The 18,171-nt window shown below is 39.1% G+C and overlaps 1 protein-coding gene across 3 annotated transcripts in view; it reads left to right on the forward strand.

Moving 5' to 3' along the window:
* Window positions 1–2,120: 2,120 nt before the first annotated feature.
* rgl2 (ral guanine nucleotide dissociation stimulator-like 2) overlaps window positions 2,121–18,171 on the forward strand; it is a 32,064-nt gene continuing 16,013 nt past the window's right edge. The window contains exons 1-5 of one of the 3 annotated variants that reach the window (XM_042221322.1): window positions 2,121–2,365; window positions 4,314–4,480; window positions 16,344–16,391; window positions 16,869–16,955; window positions 17,078–17,244. In XM_042221322.1, the coding sequence (XP_042077256.1) occupies window positions 4,322–4,480; window positions 16,344–16,391; window positions 16,869–16,955; window positions 17,078–17,244 (461 nt within the window). In that variant the 5' untranslated portion in view covers window positions 2,121–2,365; window positions 4,314–4,321. Of the gene's footprint in view, window positions 2,366–4,310; window positions 4,481–8,918; window positions 13,826–16,343; window positions 16,392–16,868; window positions 16,956–17,077; window positions 17,245–18,171 lie in introns of those variants that run through there. The other 2 variants (XM_005923700.3, XM_005923701.3) reach the window with 2 other exon arrangements.

Here is an 18,171-nt window from a genome sequence, read left to right on the forward strand (position 1 = left end):
CATCCAATGCAGGCTGCTTCATTGAGTTCAGTCTTGAATGAACCATGCACGTTGTTGAGTATGTAGGGTTACTGAAAACCTATTAACCGCTTCAGAAAAAGCAAACATCGGGGGGAAGCTGCTTCCAGAGAGTCACAGACACGTTATTAAATTGTAAACAATGCTAAATCACACCGGGATTTAGATTACTCTTACAGTTAAATTGCTTTAGTCGAACGGCGTATTTTGCTGCTTTTGGCTGCAGGCTCATCCATCAAATCCAAGGTTGTGTTTGTTTGTTTTTGCTTTCTTTTTTTGTTTATGTCTTGCACATTACTCACACCAGTCGAGCGTGTGGTAACACCGCCGTGCGGTTCAAAATGGCCCCTGGCAGATTAAAAAAAGAAAAGAAAAGAAAGAAAGAGAGAAAGCGTAAAGTGTCATTTTCCAAATGTGGCCGCTGGGTGGCGAACAAACACCAGAACAGGAACTCTACTGAATCAGGCCTGTCAGTCTCATAGACTCGCAGGATCAGAGTGAAGTTCGAGAAAAGCCCCAGAGTTGTGATGATGATATGAGTAGGATAATAAGAAAAGAAGAACATTTAAAGTCCTCATGGCTCGTGGAATCTGTAATGTCGAGTCTTCACAGGTTCTAAGACAAAAAAAAAGAAAAAAAAAAAGAAGCTGAAACCTTGACATCATGGGTTTTTATTGCATGTGATGGGTGTGTTGTTTCTCAAGTTCCTTTCCGTGTCACAATTTAAAATGCATTTGCCATTACAGTCACACAGTAGCTGTTGCACTCTGAATGGTAGCATGGCCTACTTGTTACAGATGAAACCATTCATCCTTGAAGGAGCAGAGAAGGCAAATACTAACATTTAACACTACAGCAATGCACTAAAAACAGCATTAGATAATTACTTAAAATATGAAGCTAAACCTAAAAGTGTCTAGACTAAATGTCATGGGCCTGGTGGTGGGTCTGTGGCGTTTGGGTGAATACCGATCAGCAGAAGAGTTCAGTTGTGAGAACAGGTGTGTTTCTGGGATTTCTCAGTGGGGTGGCACAGGAGTGACCAACAACTAGTGAGGGATTTTTCTTAAAAAAATATATAAAATCAGTTATATGAGTTAAATGACTTATATTGATCTTAAATTGCAGTCCTTGTGAATGCATTACAAGATGTGACTGCCCTGTGACAATGTGGCACACATAAGCACAAGATGCATGGTGATGGCACTAACAACGGTCTGGGTACAACTGTAAGGGTGATTTATTCTACTTATCAGTGGTAAAAATAAAGAGCAATATCTCTCCCGTTCTTTGAGCTCAGGTTTGTAAGGTAAAGACTGTTTCATGCATGTGTGTGTGTTGACTTTTCAAAAATGAAGAATGTATTGTTGAAAAAGTGCCACAAGTAGCCCAGATTATGCCCAAGAGTGTCTGCTGTCTAGGTTTGCGTTGTGAATATGGATGTGCAAATATCCTTAAGGGTATATTAGTCTTAAAGGGGCCATCTGAATTTTTCTACACATTAAGCTACACCTACCAATCATGTGGGTCAACCTGTGAAAAGTCTTGCGTACTGCAGAGAGAACCTGCATTAAAATCTGAGGGTTCAAGTTTAAGCTGCTTCAGTAGCCTAACGTGGATTTATGAAGTCTGGTGATACAGAAGATAGGTCAGAGGTCAGGTTTACTTTTAGGTGTATGTGTTTAATAGGGACTGCTATATAATTATTATTGTAATATATAGGTTTATCAAAGTATCAAAGCCAATTTAATGGGGCCTGTTTTTCTGCAGTCAGCGTTCGTTTAGATGAAGTGAAGATTTTATGGATGTAAAGACTTTCAAAAATGAGGGAAAATGTGTTTGCGTGTGGTTGTGCGTACACGTGCTCGTGCGCGGTCACGCTGTCTGCCTGCTGGTCCTTGAAGTAACATTTCCCCGGAGGTGACGCGTACGGCTGTTGCGGTGTGTCGCTATCCACACGGTGGGAACTGCCCGGAGAGACGGGTATGTTGCCAAAGCAGTGAATGCACAACGTACAGGAACTGCGACGTTAGAGCAAGAGAGAGGCGGAGAGAGAGGGAGGGGAGGTAGGGAGGGAGGGAGTTTGCAGACAGACCAAAGTGCGCTATCAGCTGCTGAAAGCTGGACAGACGAACAGTGTGGAGAGACCGATAGAGGGGCGAGAGAGGGTGGGGGGGCGAGGCGGAGGATGGAGACTCCCTCGTCGTTGTCGGCGGTACAGATGGGTGCGACTCTCCTCAGCTGAGCCGGCCACCGATCCAGTTGCCCCGGCGGTCATCCAATGCAGTCTGGATCGAGCTGACCGCGGTTGGATAGCGCACATCCTGCGAATGAGACTTCGCTATCAGTAAGTTGAATTGTAGCTTCCTTCATTTATCTTCCTCTATTTGCTTAATTTTTATAGCCTAGCTCTTAATTTTTACGGCCTTCGTGTCCCTGAGTGATTCGCAGCAGGAAGCAAATGTCATCATCTGTCACTCTGCTGTGTTTAAATACACGCGTCAAACTTTTACAGCCCTCACAGTTTCAAGCTCCATTCTCGTCTTCCAGCCCACATCGAGACTGAAGCTGTCATTAGGACTGTACATTGCTGTAGCACCACCCCACGGCTACATTTATTAAACAGAAAATAGGCATTATGGGGTGGGACTTACTGTAGCCTAGTTACTGCGTTATATGTGTGTACACCTCAGTCATATGTGGCTGTTTGCTTTGGTCAGGCCAGTGAATAGCAGCCTTTCAGACTTCTGCATAACCGTTGGTCAGCGAGATCATATGCTGCACTGGTAATGCTTTGCTTCCCCTGCAGGCCTGCTCCCCTTTCCTCTCTTGGTACAAACTTGCTTTCTTGAGCAAGAATATAATGAACCATCACAAACCCGCAGTAAAGACAGAGCATTATGCAAGAGAAAGTTTAGGGTTACACAAATTGTGAAGAACCAATACAAAATGAGTGGAAACAAGGGAGTGCCATTAATGCATTTTTAGACCACACACTTTTTACGTGCTCGTTCTGATCAGATGGGTCATGTGCCTTGCTCAAAGGTCATCTGAACATGCTAGCAGGGCAGACTCTGCTGTTCTGTTGCTGGTCACATCACAGCCATTCTGTATCATTTGCTCCAGGTAAAAGTAAGAAGAAAGGCACGCAACATTTATTAATATGCCAAACTCCACAACTGAGCACCTTAGCATGTTTTTTAATAAAAATTCTTCAGGTTAACATAACTGTTTATGTGTCTGTGGTTGACATTTCCATCACCCTCATATCACTCCTATACCCGCCAACTGTCTCGCTCCACACCTCTTTTCCTGTAACAGTGTTTACTTGATGTTTATCTTCAGGGCAATCTAAATACCAAAGAGGGGAAAGGGAAATGGAAGGAGGGGTTGCTATGCAAATCCAGACCTGCTGTAGGGCACAGTCAGTGTGTTAAGCAAATCAACTCCAGGATACCATTTAGAGTGTTGCTTTTGTTTAAAATGCAGTTTAAAGGTTGTCTTAAAGTTTTTAAAGCTATAACTGATAGTTTGTCCAATGTGGAGCTCGAACATGTGAAAGTATTCACAGGTGATGGAACAAGGCACATAAACGAGGCACACACGAGCGTGGCTATACGTCATAAAGTTACAGTTAGTTTATTTACTGGAAATGACTGATGATTACTTCTTCAAACCTTAAGTACAAAATCCAGCTGCCCAGTGGTCACACATTCAGGGACATCACTCTGTACACTGTTACAGCCTTTCCTCATTTTATGAAACAAACTAATTATTAAGAATCTAACTGGAAAATAGAAACATTTAGACTTCTCACATTTGTTATGTAACTGTCTAAGATAAGACATTAAAAAGCATCAAAATAAAGAAAATACAAGTTAGTTTTTGAGAAGAAAAATCGAATTCAAGATAAAAAAAAAAAGCTCTGAGAAAAAAGTACTGTGCAGTGCAGGAATAAAGAGTCAAGTTTTAAGCTTTGATCGAAAACCTAGAAAGTTGGAGTGAGTGTCTGTGTTTCTGACAGTTTGTTTCAGATTTGTAGTGCTTAAAAGGAAAACATTGCTTTTCTATAATGAGTTTGGACATGTTAAATGAGTCAGTTGTAGAAATTTAAGTTAGTTTCTGGCTGCTGGCCTGATGTGATCCACTTTTATTGCCTTAGCACTACTGTCTGATACTAATGTAATTTTATACTTTTATGTTATAAGGAAATGAACATGTGAGTACTTAATTCATTCCAACAGCTTCTTAAGAAATATCTAAAACATTTCTAATGTGTCTTTTATCTGCAGCAGCTGGCACCATGCTACCCCGTAACATACGTACAGGTGGTTATAACCTGCCAGGGGTGGAATCAGACAATGTGCCCCTCATTGGCTATCGACCTTTATCACCTGACAGAGGAACCATAAGTGGCCACTCAGGGAGGAGAGCCGCTGACGCTGAAGTGCAAAGTTCGCAGGTGAATGGTTTTTACTTTGCCTCAAAATGGATGGATGGGTGTTTTATATTTGTATATTGGTGTTCCCAACAATCACAGAAAAATATGTAAGTTTATTCAGTGTAATGTTACCTTTCTTGGCTACCCGTCTCTCCTGCCAACGACCTCATATTGTTACTATGGCTTATTTGTATTGTAATCTGAAAATGTTACAACAACTTTCAACATGTTCACAATGTGTTCTGACCATCGATAAAGGCACTAGCTACAACTAAATTTAGCTAATAGTAGTAACTGGCTAAATGAATAGCTTATTCATCTAATGGATAATACAGCAGTTAATGCTGTAAGCTAATGCTATTTCCTGCTATTTTATTAGAAAGACGTTGTATGTTTGTGGCTTTAAGAAATGTGTGAGATTAAGTCAAGTCAGATGTGGCCCACTGCGCAATTGCAGCACAAGCAATGGGAGCAGCCCATTCCTTCATTTGTATTACTGACACTGCATTGCCCAATCTAATCTCTTAACAAGACTGGCCCCTCCCCTACCTTCGCTGTGCACTCACATTTCGTGTGGAAGAAGTGTCGAAGGTGCTACTGAAAAGCTGACAGAATAAAAAGAAACTAATAATAAATGCAGAATAATCTGTCAAATTAACCAACATGTTAGCTGTTGCTGCTGTTGGACCGTGAACAGTAGTACCAGCAACATCTAGTAACAGCTAGTAACCACACCTCACAGTCACAGGAGGCTACTGCTTCTAGCACCAGCTGTGGAGAAGTGAGGAAGAGACGAGGAAGATGCAATTATTCTGGTAAGAAACTAGATGGAGGACAGTAATTTGAAGCGAGAGATTTAAGGATTCAGGTAAAATGAATGGGTGCTTTTACCATGAGCCACTGCTAATAGCAAAAGTGTGGCTTTTAATATTGTAACCCAACAAACTACTGATTAAAACCTGCTTCAATATCTAAAATCAAACAAAATGAAATAAAATATAAACGTACATTGGCGTTTCCAACAATCACAGAAAAATATGGTTTTTCAACATAATCTTACTTTTCTTGGCTACCTGTCTGTTTCGCCATTGACCTAATATCTTTACTATGGCTTCTTAGGTTGTAATCTTATAATGTTTCAACAACTTTGAACAAGTTCACAATGTGTTCTGACCATTGAAAAAGGCGCCAGCTACAACTACATTTACTGAATATCATAAACTCGCTAAATGGATAGCTGATTCATAATAATATAGCATTTAGTGCTGGGCAAGCTAATGGTGTTTCATGTATATGCATTATATACATATATATAGATACAGTGATCAGTGTGGGTTTTTTGTCCCAGTCCAACCCTGATCTGAAATGACTGTGAAAACAACAGCTCCCATGATTTTTCATAGAAAATTGCTACTTTCGGACTTTTGGTTAAATAGAGGATAGTCACAAAATAGTACAGAATAAAGTGGGCCTTTCTAGCTCTCGCCCATAATTGTAACAGTTATGGGCTAAAATGTTGTTGTTTTTTTAGCTGTTTTCAATTAGTGTATGAACAAAACAACAGATGTTGTTTGATTCTTAGATTTTATAAAGGTTTATTACTGTATTAATTTACCTCTCTGTAAGTATTAGTATTGCCACAGAACCACAAGCCACTTGACAACATTCACTGACCACTAGAAGGAAATCGATTTCAAACCACAACCAGGTCCTTCTTTTATATGCACGTTTCTTTTTTAAGTTATTATTCTTGTGTAATCTGCAGGACTAACTATTTAGAAATTTGTCATAAAGAGGAGAATTCTTTAATTCCATCCATCCATTTTCTTAACCTTTTCCAAGTCAGCATTGAGGGGGACGGGCTCTGGAGCATATCCCAGCTGTCATGGGGTGAGGGGTGTGGTACAGCTGGACAGGCCACCAGTCTACCACGGGGACATAGAGACAGATAATCATTCACACACAGTGCAACTCATTTATGGATAAATTATCTTGTATTGCCAGAATACTAGTATTTTTTGGCAAAATTTGGTTTCAAAGAAAACAAGTAGCAGTGTTTAGCATATAAACTGTTGTGTGTTTGTGGAAAGAGGCTTTTTTCCCTGACACTATCACCTGCCCTCTGGGTGAACTGCAGCCAATGTTGGCACAGTGGAACTGTTCTCAGCAGATTGGTTTGGTCCAAAGTGGGAAAACTGCATAGTGTGTATTGGAAAACATCAATTACATTGTACACCTTTGCTGTGGAAAAGAGTCAGATGAACTTGTGACATATCCCAGAGCTTTGTTCTGTGGGACTGTGTTGATGGTATTTGAGTATTGACAGTCATATGCTTTAGTAGGTTTTCTGATGTTGACACAATAAATAGATCTCACAGAGCTGAGAGGGGATTAGGAGACCGTAACATTTGCCATGGCCTCACTGGCCATCACAGCTAGGAGCATTTAGAGCATTGTCCCAAGAAACCGCGTGAGCTGCCTTGGACTGTATAAACAGCAGATGCGGTAGGCTGCTTTCCAGCCCTAAGGGAATAAAGCCACTGTGACTCAGACAGAAAAGCCAAGATACAGATGTATGAACGCGTGTGTATTGCACCATGGCAACACAAACACTGCTATTTACCATAAAGTGAATAAATTCAAACTAGTAGAATACAGGAAAACAATTTTGTTATAGAGCTAATGGTTAATCATGATAACAGCTAGCAAACGGATTTAAGAAAATATTGTGTTTGTAGTGGCAACCCTTATACAACTCATTTAATTCATTTTGCATTGAAATTTAATCTTGAGCACTTCACTTCAGCTATAGGCACGTCTAAGTTTTATGTATAAAAACTGCATAAAAATAAGCCAGTATCAACAGATGTGTAAGACATTTACAACAGGTAGAACAGAGCAAAATAATCAATAACATTAAAACATCACGACAGATCTCTTTATCTAGTTTTTTTTAAAAACAGCTTAATGGCATTAGTGGAATTGCTAGCAACGTGTTAGTAACGATCTGTAGGTCGGTCCAATGCTTTTGTCCTGACTGCAATGTCTCAGCAGGAAGTAAATGCTTAAAATGTATTTTAGACACTAACAGACTGAGGAAGAATAAATCGTACTAATTGAACTGTTACTCTTCTTTCTCCTTGTTGTGATTTTTTTTTTAATGACAGCCATGCAATGCTGCATATGTATTTACATCCTGCACAGGATGTGCTGTAATACTATTGCTCATCCCCCGATGCTTCTTTTTCTGCCATCTTATAAGAAGGAAGGGCATGTGGTGTAAAACTCTGCCAAATCAAACATGCGGTGATATCTCCTGTGGTGACCCCTTGTCCCAAGTGAGCGGCCAAAAGTAGCCTCGATTAAAATAAAATGTTGTTTTAAAGGTCAATAACACTTTGGTTTATGACCAAATTACTGCAAAACTAATGATGGTCCTTAGTTGTACTTGTGTCCCTGCATTACTAACATACTACCCAATGTTAGTAAGGCAGGGAACATAAAGCTTTGTATATTTAAAGAAGCACTTAAAGACATTGTTTCTGCACTGTTTATATGAAGTTTTTTGTTTTGCTACATAAACTCCTCAATTTGACTAAATTTTGTCAACGACAGGCTTGTGCAATGACTTCAGGGTAGGCTTTGTAAAAGGGAGTAAAACTGACTTTAGGTTAGGAAATTAAATGTTCAGGGCACAGGTAAATTTCCCACGAACTTTGCGTTTGTTAATGTTTAATCATCTGATAGTGAGGTTTTCTGAGCATTAGCAGACTTACACACACGGTCAAATGCTAATTTAAGCTGAAGGCAAGACTACTGTTTGAATTCTTCTTACACGTACAGAACTTTAGCCTTTCTTAAGACCAACGTTGGAAACAAAACGGTTGTACTGGTTCCTAATAATATACTGACCAAGCTTCATGCCCCAGCTTCACAGGGCTCTTTGGTTTACTTCTCACCAAGTCTCAAGAAATGCTGCAGCTAAAAAAAGAAGTTACACTGACTTGCTTTCCAAATGACCAGACTTCCTCTCTGTTCGTGTCACATGTTGTCTGCTGAAGCTCGCATTAAATAATGCATGCTGTGGCCTGATCAGTGGATGCAGTGTACACCTGCTCTCCCCGTAAACAGTATCTAGTATCACAGGCTGTCTCCAAGGACAGGCTGTCAAGTGGAATCCAATACGACCTCTTGTTCATTCTTTAATGAGGGAAACTTGGATGTGTGATTCAAGATGCATAAAGTAACCTGTGGCATTTCGAGCAAACATATTGTAGCAAACTATCTGCAATATAAAAATGTAGAAGAGTAATAGGAGTGCTTTGTTTTATGTTTTGACAACTTTTCCAGCACAGCTGATTGCTCAATCCTGAGCATTCAGTCTGTACATCTGAAAAACAAACAGCACAAAATAACATATTATTATGCATAATAATTATTATGCATAATAATAATGCATAATAATAATGAGCGAAAGCCTACTGCTATGTTGCTACTCCTCTGCTCTGTTTTAACGTGTAGCCCTACAAATCGCTAAGTTTCTTATTACATGCAGCAATTGTAAAACTCAAATTTGTGGATGTGCAACTGTTACAATTTCAAAATGTTACATTTACTTTATACAAGATAATTGTTATGTTGGTGTTGCAGAAAAGAATCTGGGTAATAATGTGGTAACAGTGGGAATAATAAGGTAGGAACAAGAAGGTAATAATATAGAAATGACAAATTATTACTATTTAGTTACAAAAGTAATATCCAAGTAATTATATTGTATAATCATTGGTTATAGCTGAGAAATACTTCAGTAACTAAAATAATTAGTAACCGTACAGTAATATAGTGGTAATAATAGGAACCTGTTAGTAATAAATAGTGTACTATGGTAATATATGCACATTAGAATTTTGATATACTGACTTGTGGTAGTAACTAAATAACAATTAAGTAATATTGGTTTATCCTTAATATAGCACAAGACAATTACTTGCATATTAGTTTGGTAATTAAGCAGTAATAACTTGATATTTCTGATAGTAGAGCAGGTCACCTACCAACTGGAAAGTCAGTAGATCGATCCCCAGCTCTTCCTGTCCAGCTAAGATATGGAACCCTGAGTTGCCCACAATGAATGTTAGATGTTAGATGATCCATTCCCACACAAGTATGAACTTGTGTAGGAATGGATGAATTGGACTTGTTGTAAAAATCACTTTGATTGCTCAAAAATTTAGTGGTAGTAACACGCCATTTAACATTTGTTTCCACATTATTACCAAGATGTAGTAGAAAGAACATTTGTGTTTTCTGATTATTTTATAGATAACAAAGATAACATAACGCCACCTGTTGGTCAGGTTGTGAATTTGCTGAATGATCAAGTGCAGCATTGGTGTTATGCAACATTTTTGCGTCTTCTCTCCGCTGCTCTGCTCTGTGTGAGGGACGCTGAAGCAATCACACAGAGTGGTCAAGTGAACACAAGTGAACAGAGATGATAATTACTGGCTAAAACTAGTTTTGCACAGTCTTTTTTTTACTGAAAAGTAAAAAAAATAAAGAGAGGGAGGCACATTTGTTTTGGTCTAATATATCTGTACTCTAGTAGTCCTGTTATCAGGTTATCTGTATCAGGTTACAGATCACACGTGTTGATAATGCTCTTTGCATTCTTGAGCCTTTTGGTTTTTACTGTTCAAGCAGATCAGTTCAAGATATTGGTGTTAAACAGTTGTATATTTCAAATGTAGCCTTTCATTTTTAACATTTCATCAACCTGATATTTGCAAGATTTTGTTTACAAGTGTACTGTTGAGTAATTTTAAAACATGATGTGGAAATACAAGAGACGCAAGCTTATTTACTACTTTAAGAAGTGGAACAAGGCAATAACTCCCTTTATTTGTCCCTATTTTTGTTTTCGTGTGAATGACTTCCCATAACAAAACTGTACCTCATAGATTCATTTCAAACAACAACAGGTAACCTGTCAGTGAAGTTACGAGCCTGTTTGGTCTGGACTTTAATACTTTATTTAATCACTTTCCTGTTTTAATATAACCTCAAGTTTGCACATAAATATTTTTCCTATTTTGGTGTGAGAGAACCTGATTGGCCAGCACAAGACCTGACCTCTACCTTACCCAGCACGTTTTGGATGAACTAGACTGCTGATGAACATGAGCTGGGTCTTATCAACCAACATTAGAGGCCAACATCTTTCTTGCTCTTGTGAATAAATAAAAACACATCTCTGCAGCTGGCTTCCAAAATATGGTGGAAAACCTTCCCACCATATTTCCCAGAAGAGTACAAGCTGTTATGGTTGCACTTTAACACATTATTTAATGATGAGACGCGCCCCAAGCACATATGGATGACCACATATAAGCATGAGCACGAGCATTTTCTAATCACAAAGTTATAATCATGTAATAAATTTTTTTTTCTCTTTACGATGAATAGGACTTCAGCTACAGAGTTTTACTTGAAACACAGTAGATAACGGGCACCAGGGGATAGATAGATGAAAGCGTGAGAAGAGGGACAAACAGAAAGATAGGAAGGAAGGGGTAGGGGTTTTGAACTACACAGAAAAAAAACAATGGTTATCTTTAAATAAAGCTTCAGAAGATATATTTACGACCCCCTGTTTGCAGGAATGCCTTGTCTGGATTGAAAATGGTGGGCGTCAACAGTGTATTTGTTTAACGTCAAAGGTATTCGGCAGAACTAATTGGATATATGTAAGGGAAACTGCTGTTTTTTGAGGAAGGAGGTAGGGTTAAAATGAGAGACGATTTCCTCCCTGTCACTTTTCTGGTTCTGTCCAATAGCTGACATAGTTGTTCAGCTTGTGGAGGTGACACAGCCTAAACTTTTGATGGAGAAGGGAAGAAAAATAGCTTCACAACACGGCAGCACGTCCTGCTTCCTGTGTTTGTCTCCACTTATTATGTGCTTCCTGTAGGCAAGGAGGTGGAGGGACTTTAAGAAAAGCACAGCTCAGTGCCCAAAGAGAAGATCCCATCTTACAAAGAACATAAACAAAGGGTGACATTTGGTAACAACAATGGATCACATGGGTAAAATCAACCCTGTGTGTGTTTCTAAAGCTTATGAAATCACTAGAGATCCATGGATAACAGCTGCACAGTACTCTTTTTATGTTAGGAATCAACACATGCCCCCAACCGCAGTGGCCTATAATCATGATCCTTATACAGCAGCCTTTGAGGCAGCTAAACTCAAAATTACACACATCTACTGAGAGGTTTCTCCACAGAAAAGACTATTTTATCTGACCCAGATTCAGAGTGGTTTTAGAAGACTGGTGCTCCACTGAATATACTTTTACCTCCTAGCAGAATCTCAACACAACATCTATGTCTGGAACAAGGAAACAGAGCAAAGGCTAGTTTCCTTTGCATCAGAAAGGGCCACAATATCACTATACTTCACAAGGGATCAGTGACAATTTTAAACCACATTCCCTCTTTTATAAGTCAGTTGTAACTCTGCCTTTGGGGGGTAATTATACTATCTTTGTGTATGAACAAGTTAAACTAGTTTTAACTGCTGTTTTTTCTCAAAGTGGTTTCTTATCAGTGAGCTGCTGTTCGTTATACAGCACGTGGATATACAGTAACATATCTAGTTTTCATGTGATCACACATTATCACACCCTGTCTCATTATCACTGTTAGCAGAATTAAATACAGAGAAAAATATTTTCATGCAGTTTTTTATGAGTTGATGTAAAGACAGTAGCTGGTTGGGAGGAATGAGGTCCGACTGGCACCTATCCCAGCTGTCGTGGGGTGAGAGGTAGTGCACTGTAGACCCTGGACAGGTCAGCAGTCTGTGTCCAGGTGAACCCTTGATGACCTTTCATGCTCACACACTGACACCTACGGCCAGAATCACCAGTTAACCTAATGTGCATAGTGTAGTGGTGTACGCGGTTAACAAGACAAAGCTCCTTGGGTCGTTCCTGGGAAGTGACACACAAATCCCTTTGGGGTTGCACTGGGAAGAGCATCTGGCATGAAAAGCTGCAAAATCAAACATGCAGAGTTACCAGCTGTGGTGACCTCTAATTTACTCTAGTTAAAGTAGCTCTAATTAACCCAACATGTCTTTGGACTCTGGGAGGAAACCAGAGTACCTAGAGAGAACCCACGAAGGCAGGAAAACATGCAAGCGCCACACAGAAAGACCCCACCCACAAATAAAGGGAGCCACTAATGCAGTTTGCAGGTCACTGCCCTAAGTGCTTCACACGGACGTATATGTCTATATATATATATATATATGTCTATCTGCCGTTTTTTCCAGGAGTAGGTGGAGGCGCAAATAGAAACGTCATGCCAAATAATTTCTAAGGATTATTTTGCTCTCTGTCTGCTGGATATATAAGAAAGCAGCTATTGGTAATATTACTCGTAAGAAGTTTATAAGGAGAAATGCTAAATGTTTACAGCCTGTCTTTATGACAGCAAGTGCACAAGAAATAATACAATCATTGGTGTTTGCTATGCTAACAAACTATCTCACACACACAGCGCTGCTGAAGTCTCTAGTAGCACGACTTCACTCTGCAATGCCATTAGCCCCTAAATAAACACAGCTTGCTTCCTGGTTTAGTCGCTGTCTGAACATTTATTACCTCTTGTTACAGGACTGCAGGCCTCTTGCTGCTCAAACTGCAGGCTGCCTACCACAGATGGCAACCTTCACAGTTATTTCTGTTTTTCTCAGTGTTGTTTTAAACAGACTACGCAGTCAGACTGGTTTATCTGCATAGGAAGGTCATCTACAAAGGGAAAGAGAGCAGGAGAACGGAGAGGAGATTGAAAGAGTGGGGCATTGTTCTGGAAATGGCTTCAGGGCTTTGTCAATGTGTGGGTGTATGTGTGTGTGTGCACTGATGAGGCATTTATTTGTGTGAACAGTGTGGCTGTGTTGGGGCTTTTCACATAGCCTGCTATATGTGTGTGAATGGGTGGAAAGTGACCCAGTGTAAATGAGTGTCGTCCTATGAACACCGTCATATTCTTGTCTGTGTTTGGAGTGTGTGTGTGTGTTTAAGTGTAATGGGTGTGTCTAGGTGATGTAGACCGATGGGGGTTGGGCTTAGGTCCTGCTTCAGGTGTGTCTTTGTGATAGAGAGCAAAAAAGGTTGAGAAGCAAACGTAAAGAGGTAAACATACAGATATGGGTCAACTGTGACAGGGGAGTTGATCAGAAACGAGTGAATAACAGATGAGAAGCAATGGAGAAAATAAGAACACTATTTCTGCGTTTATCCTGAAGATTTCCAGGAAGCTTAGGGATTCCTACCTGTCTGAACTTGCCCACGGAAAGGTAAGTTGTGGGACCATTTTGTCTCTTTTTTTCAGTCTGTGTGCGTGTGTGTGTTTAGCCTGACTTCATGGGAAAAGACATAATCGCAGGCAGATTTGCATGGAAGTAAGCGGAGTTAGAATGGGTAGAATAACAGGTTTGATGAGTGCACGTTATATAATGAAGTGCTATAGGATCATTTTTGAATTGAAGGAGTACCTGTTTGAAACACTGACCTTTGGTCACTTTAAAGCAAGGTAATTTGATAAAAGCGAACAGAGGCGAGCATTGGTTTCTTACAAATAATTACACTGCTGGTTTAATGAAGGGAATACAAGCCATCTATACCATCCTGGGAATGATTCTTGGCTTATACTGTGACTTTGAAAGTTTGCATATGAAAGAGATGACATGCAAAAATGAATGAAAATGTAAGTCAGGTTTCTGTTTGTGTGGTTAACAAACAGGAGCTTTCGAGGCCGGCGTGTTTTGCTGTTTTTGTTAGCAGAGTGGGTCTCCAAGGTGTTTCCTTTGCCTTTGCCTGTTGACTCATGATGAATATACGCTTTCTAATAGGTTTGGAGATTTCAGCAGACACCCAGTAAGACTTACTCAGTGCTTTACTCATGCATTTTTTATTGTGGAAAAAGTTACAGTTGTGAAAGCGTCAGGGTAAAGTGATATTTATCGGTGTATTAGTTAAATGCTTTGATCCAAATGTGAACTACAGAACAGGCCAACCCTTTACAAATTATGCGGCATGAGGTTAAAACCAACTGACATTTTAAAATACACAGACAGCTCCTTTGCTGTGAAAACGTCCACTATCAAAAAGCAATAAAAATAAAATAAAAACAACTTTGTTTACATCACCTATTTATGCCTATATCAAACCACATGCTAAGTCATCTATCTTTAACTCAAACTGTAAAGATATAAATCAGATTTATGCACTAAAAAGGAGTGCAAAGGGAATGCAATCTTTTTTTTTTCAAGCAAAATGACCAATTCTGTGTAAAATATTGATTATGACTTCATAATTCAAAGTATTATTTAAGTATAGTACTTCAAGCATAATGGTAAGTATGATCATCCACAGCCCCTGCTACTGATAATGTCTGAACTACTGTTTTATTAGGTTGTTAGTGGTAAAGTCTAAATGTGTAGCATAAAAAACATAAAAAGCACTCACTGAAAAACCGATGATCAGTGTGACCTGCCTATGTTTTGTGAAATTATTTGAATTTTATTGTCAGTGGCCCAGGTATTTAATACATCTTTAAGCAAGTTAGTCTAGAGAATAATGACTTTGTTAGTGAAATAATGAATGAGACTAAGCAAAGAAAAAATCTGCTGCATGGTAAAACAGACCTTTTTTTTTAATCTTATCAGTTTGCAGTATTTACCTCTCATTCACTCATTCACAAACACATTCAAAGAGTTTGTGTGCAATGTGTTCAGCGTCTGACCAAAGGACACTATTGGCATGTGGACAGGATCAGTCAGAGATTCAGCTGGATGTGAGTTAGAATTGCTACATCTGCACTCATTTTTAGACTTTAATCTTTGCTTTTTGTGTACTGTTGGATGACTTATCATCTCAAAGTTTTAGTTACATAAAACCATTTGCAAAGCTTATGAGATAAATGTTGTATAGAAAAGCTAAAACACCTCATTGAAACCCTCATTCAAACTTGAGCAGTGTTTTCCAAAATCAGATGTTTTTCTTTTATTGCAAAATGTTTAATCTCCAGTGCAAGTATTTGCATTAACTAATGTTGCAGTTGAGCAGCTGTGTTAGGTTAAATGAAATAGAAATACTCTTTTAATCTGCAGAATCACACATGCATTTAAAACAGCTCTTTGCAATCAAAGGTCATCTGCCTTTTATCTCTCCGGCTGTTTTGACAGTATTAAAATGTCTCTGAAGTGTCACCGCATGTCTCAGGCTTCTTCTCCTCTCTCTCTAAAAATGTGCTGTGAGTCATGCAGTGTCTGCAACATGACATGGCTGCAGGATCCTACTATCCAAGAGCTGTTTGTGTCAATATGTAGTTAATAAGTATGCAGTAATGGTGCCAAGTGTTTTTTGTTTGCAAGTGCTGTCTTATTCTGTGTTTTCTATTAGGAATGTTTCTGTCTTTCTGTGGCAGACACGCTGTTGGTTGGAAAAAACTCTTGGTTCAACATTTTAATGCTTTGCACAATTTGATATAGACACCTTTAGTGTATGGGGCATAACAGACTTTGGATTATTCAGATGAGCCTGTCATTATTGTGCATGTGTCCCAGTCCAGGGAAAGATGTTTAGAAGCAGCGCTGCGTGACTTTTCCCAACAGTTGCAAATTAGGTTAAAATTAATTCTGGGTTGAATTACCTTTGCAGCCTGGTGTATTTTGGGTTGTGCTTCATCATTTTAAGGAGAACAAAGTAGATTATACGTGTTTTACTCTCAGTTTGGTCTTTTTTTTAAATTCTCTAATAAAATAGCTAAGACATGTGATTTGGTTTTGACTCTTGTGTGTCTCTCTTTCTCAGGCGGAGCCCTCTCCGATGAAGACTACCTGGTACTGTCCTCTAGATTTGGTAAGGGTTTCACATTGCATGGGGATTCACAGCCTGTGAGCTAGTACCAGTATAAAGTAGGGTGACTGTGTCAGGGACTGTCCCTGAGGTTAAACTGGATTGTTTCATGTCCCATCTGAGTTGCAAATTAGCCAAAGTGGAATACAAAAGAAATTCTTTGGTTGAATTGCATTTGCAGCTTGATGAATTTGGACTGTTTCTTGCACTGGTTCAAACAAGTGTGATTTCACACACTGTTGTTGTTGTTCCATAAAGGAACACAATAACCATAAAGATAAGATAAACATAAAGATTTTATCTCCATTTTTTAAAAATTAAACTGTCTGATCATGTACGTCTGTTCGTTTCAGTTAATGGTTTAACAACAATTTCTGCCACTCATTATTAAATATATTTTAAAAACTTCAAAGTATGCATTAGTCATAAGCAGAAATCTTCATATAAACAGTGTCTTTACTGTCTGTCTTTGGTCTACAGCCCACTGTGGTGGAGGAGGAGGAGGAGGATGGGGTGATCTACACAGTTACTGTCAAGCAGCACCATGGTGGACCCAACAGTCCAATGGTAAGTTTAATGTGACTGACTGGGTAAACTATTTGAGATGAGAGGTTTGTGGGGGTTGCAGTAACATTGTTTCTTTCTTTTTTCCTCACTTTTGATCTCATTTCTTTCCCATCTTCTTCCAGTCCACAGTTTCCAAATCCCAGTGTGTGAAAGCAGGCACAGAAGAGAAGTTGGTGCTCCACCTCCTCCACTCATTTTGTATGGGCGACTCCTCCTTCATCACCATCTTTCTCTCCACCTATCGATCCTTCACCACCACGGGGAGAGTGCTGGACATCCTCAGTGACAGGTAGGAGACTTTTAGCTGTGATCATTAAAATGAAAAAGAATTTAAAAGGCAGTAAGATCAAAGAAACCATATAGCAGCTCCTGATGCACGTGAAGCACAGCGGCTACATGAGACAACATAGAGGCATAGTACGCTTTGATTCTTATCACACTGAAAATGTTAAAACATCATATTCTATTACATGTTTTTATTTGCATGTTGTATAAATATACAACATGCAAAAAAAAAAGTCTCCAAAACAAAAAGTTTGAGCTGTATCCTAGTTTTAGAGAGTTTTAAACCTTTACTAAACACAAACATATTGGAGTTTAACTTTGACCTGACGATTGTGTCAGATGAAAAGTCATGTGTTACCAAACTGATTACAGTCCCTCCAGAGATAAATATGGAGCTGTTATCCAGATCTGTTATCTGGTGGATATCCAGGTAACAGATATCTTCCTGTTGGTCTGATGCTTGTTTTCTGCTAACTAACTGTTGACAACTTTTTAAAGCCAAATAAAAAGCTCAGTCATCATAGCTTTTCAGATTCTCCACATTGACTTTTCCCTTGCATAGAGCAGAAGCCAACACAAATATGATTGGTTGACAGGATACATGGATACTAATAGAAACAGAAACCAATCCATCCTGTAGAGATTTTTACTGGAAAAGGAAAGTTTTGACACAGATGACACTAAAAACAAAGCCAGGAAGCTAACAGTCATTCAGATTCATCCTGGAAGGTCTTGTCATGGAAATCCATTGATTAGTTGTTAGGATTTTTCAAGATCAACACAGCCTGTGAGCCTCATTTCCTATTAGCCACTGCTAAATAAGAAGCTAAAGAATAAAGTTCAGTTCATTGCTTATGATTCAAAACTATACACCTAGTTTTCTCAAGATACACAGGTGTTATTGTGGCTTTGCAATTCGTCTTCAAGCCAT

This window comes from Haplochromis burtoni, unplaced genomic scaffold (assembly GCF_018398535.1).
Source record: "Haplochromis burtoni strain Fernald_Lab_line unplaced genomic scaffold, NCSU_Asbu1 Contig_64, whole genome shotgun sequence".
Taxonomy (NCBI): Eukaryota; Metazoa; Chordata; class Actinopteri; order Cichliformes; family Cichlidae; genus Haplochromis; species Haplochromis burtoni.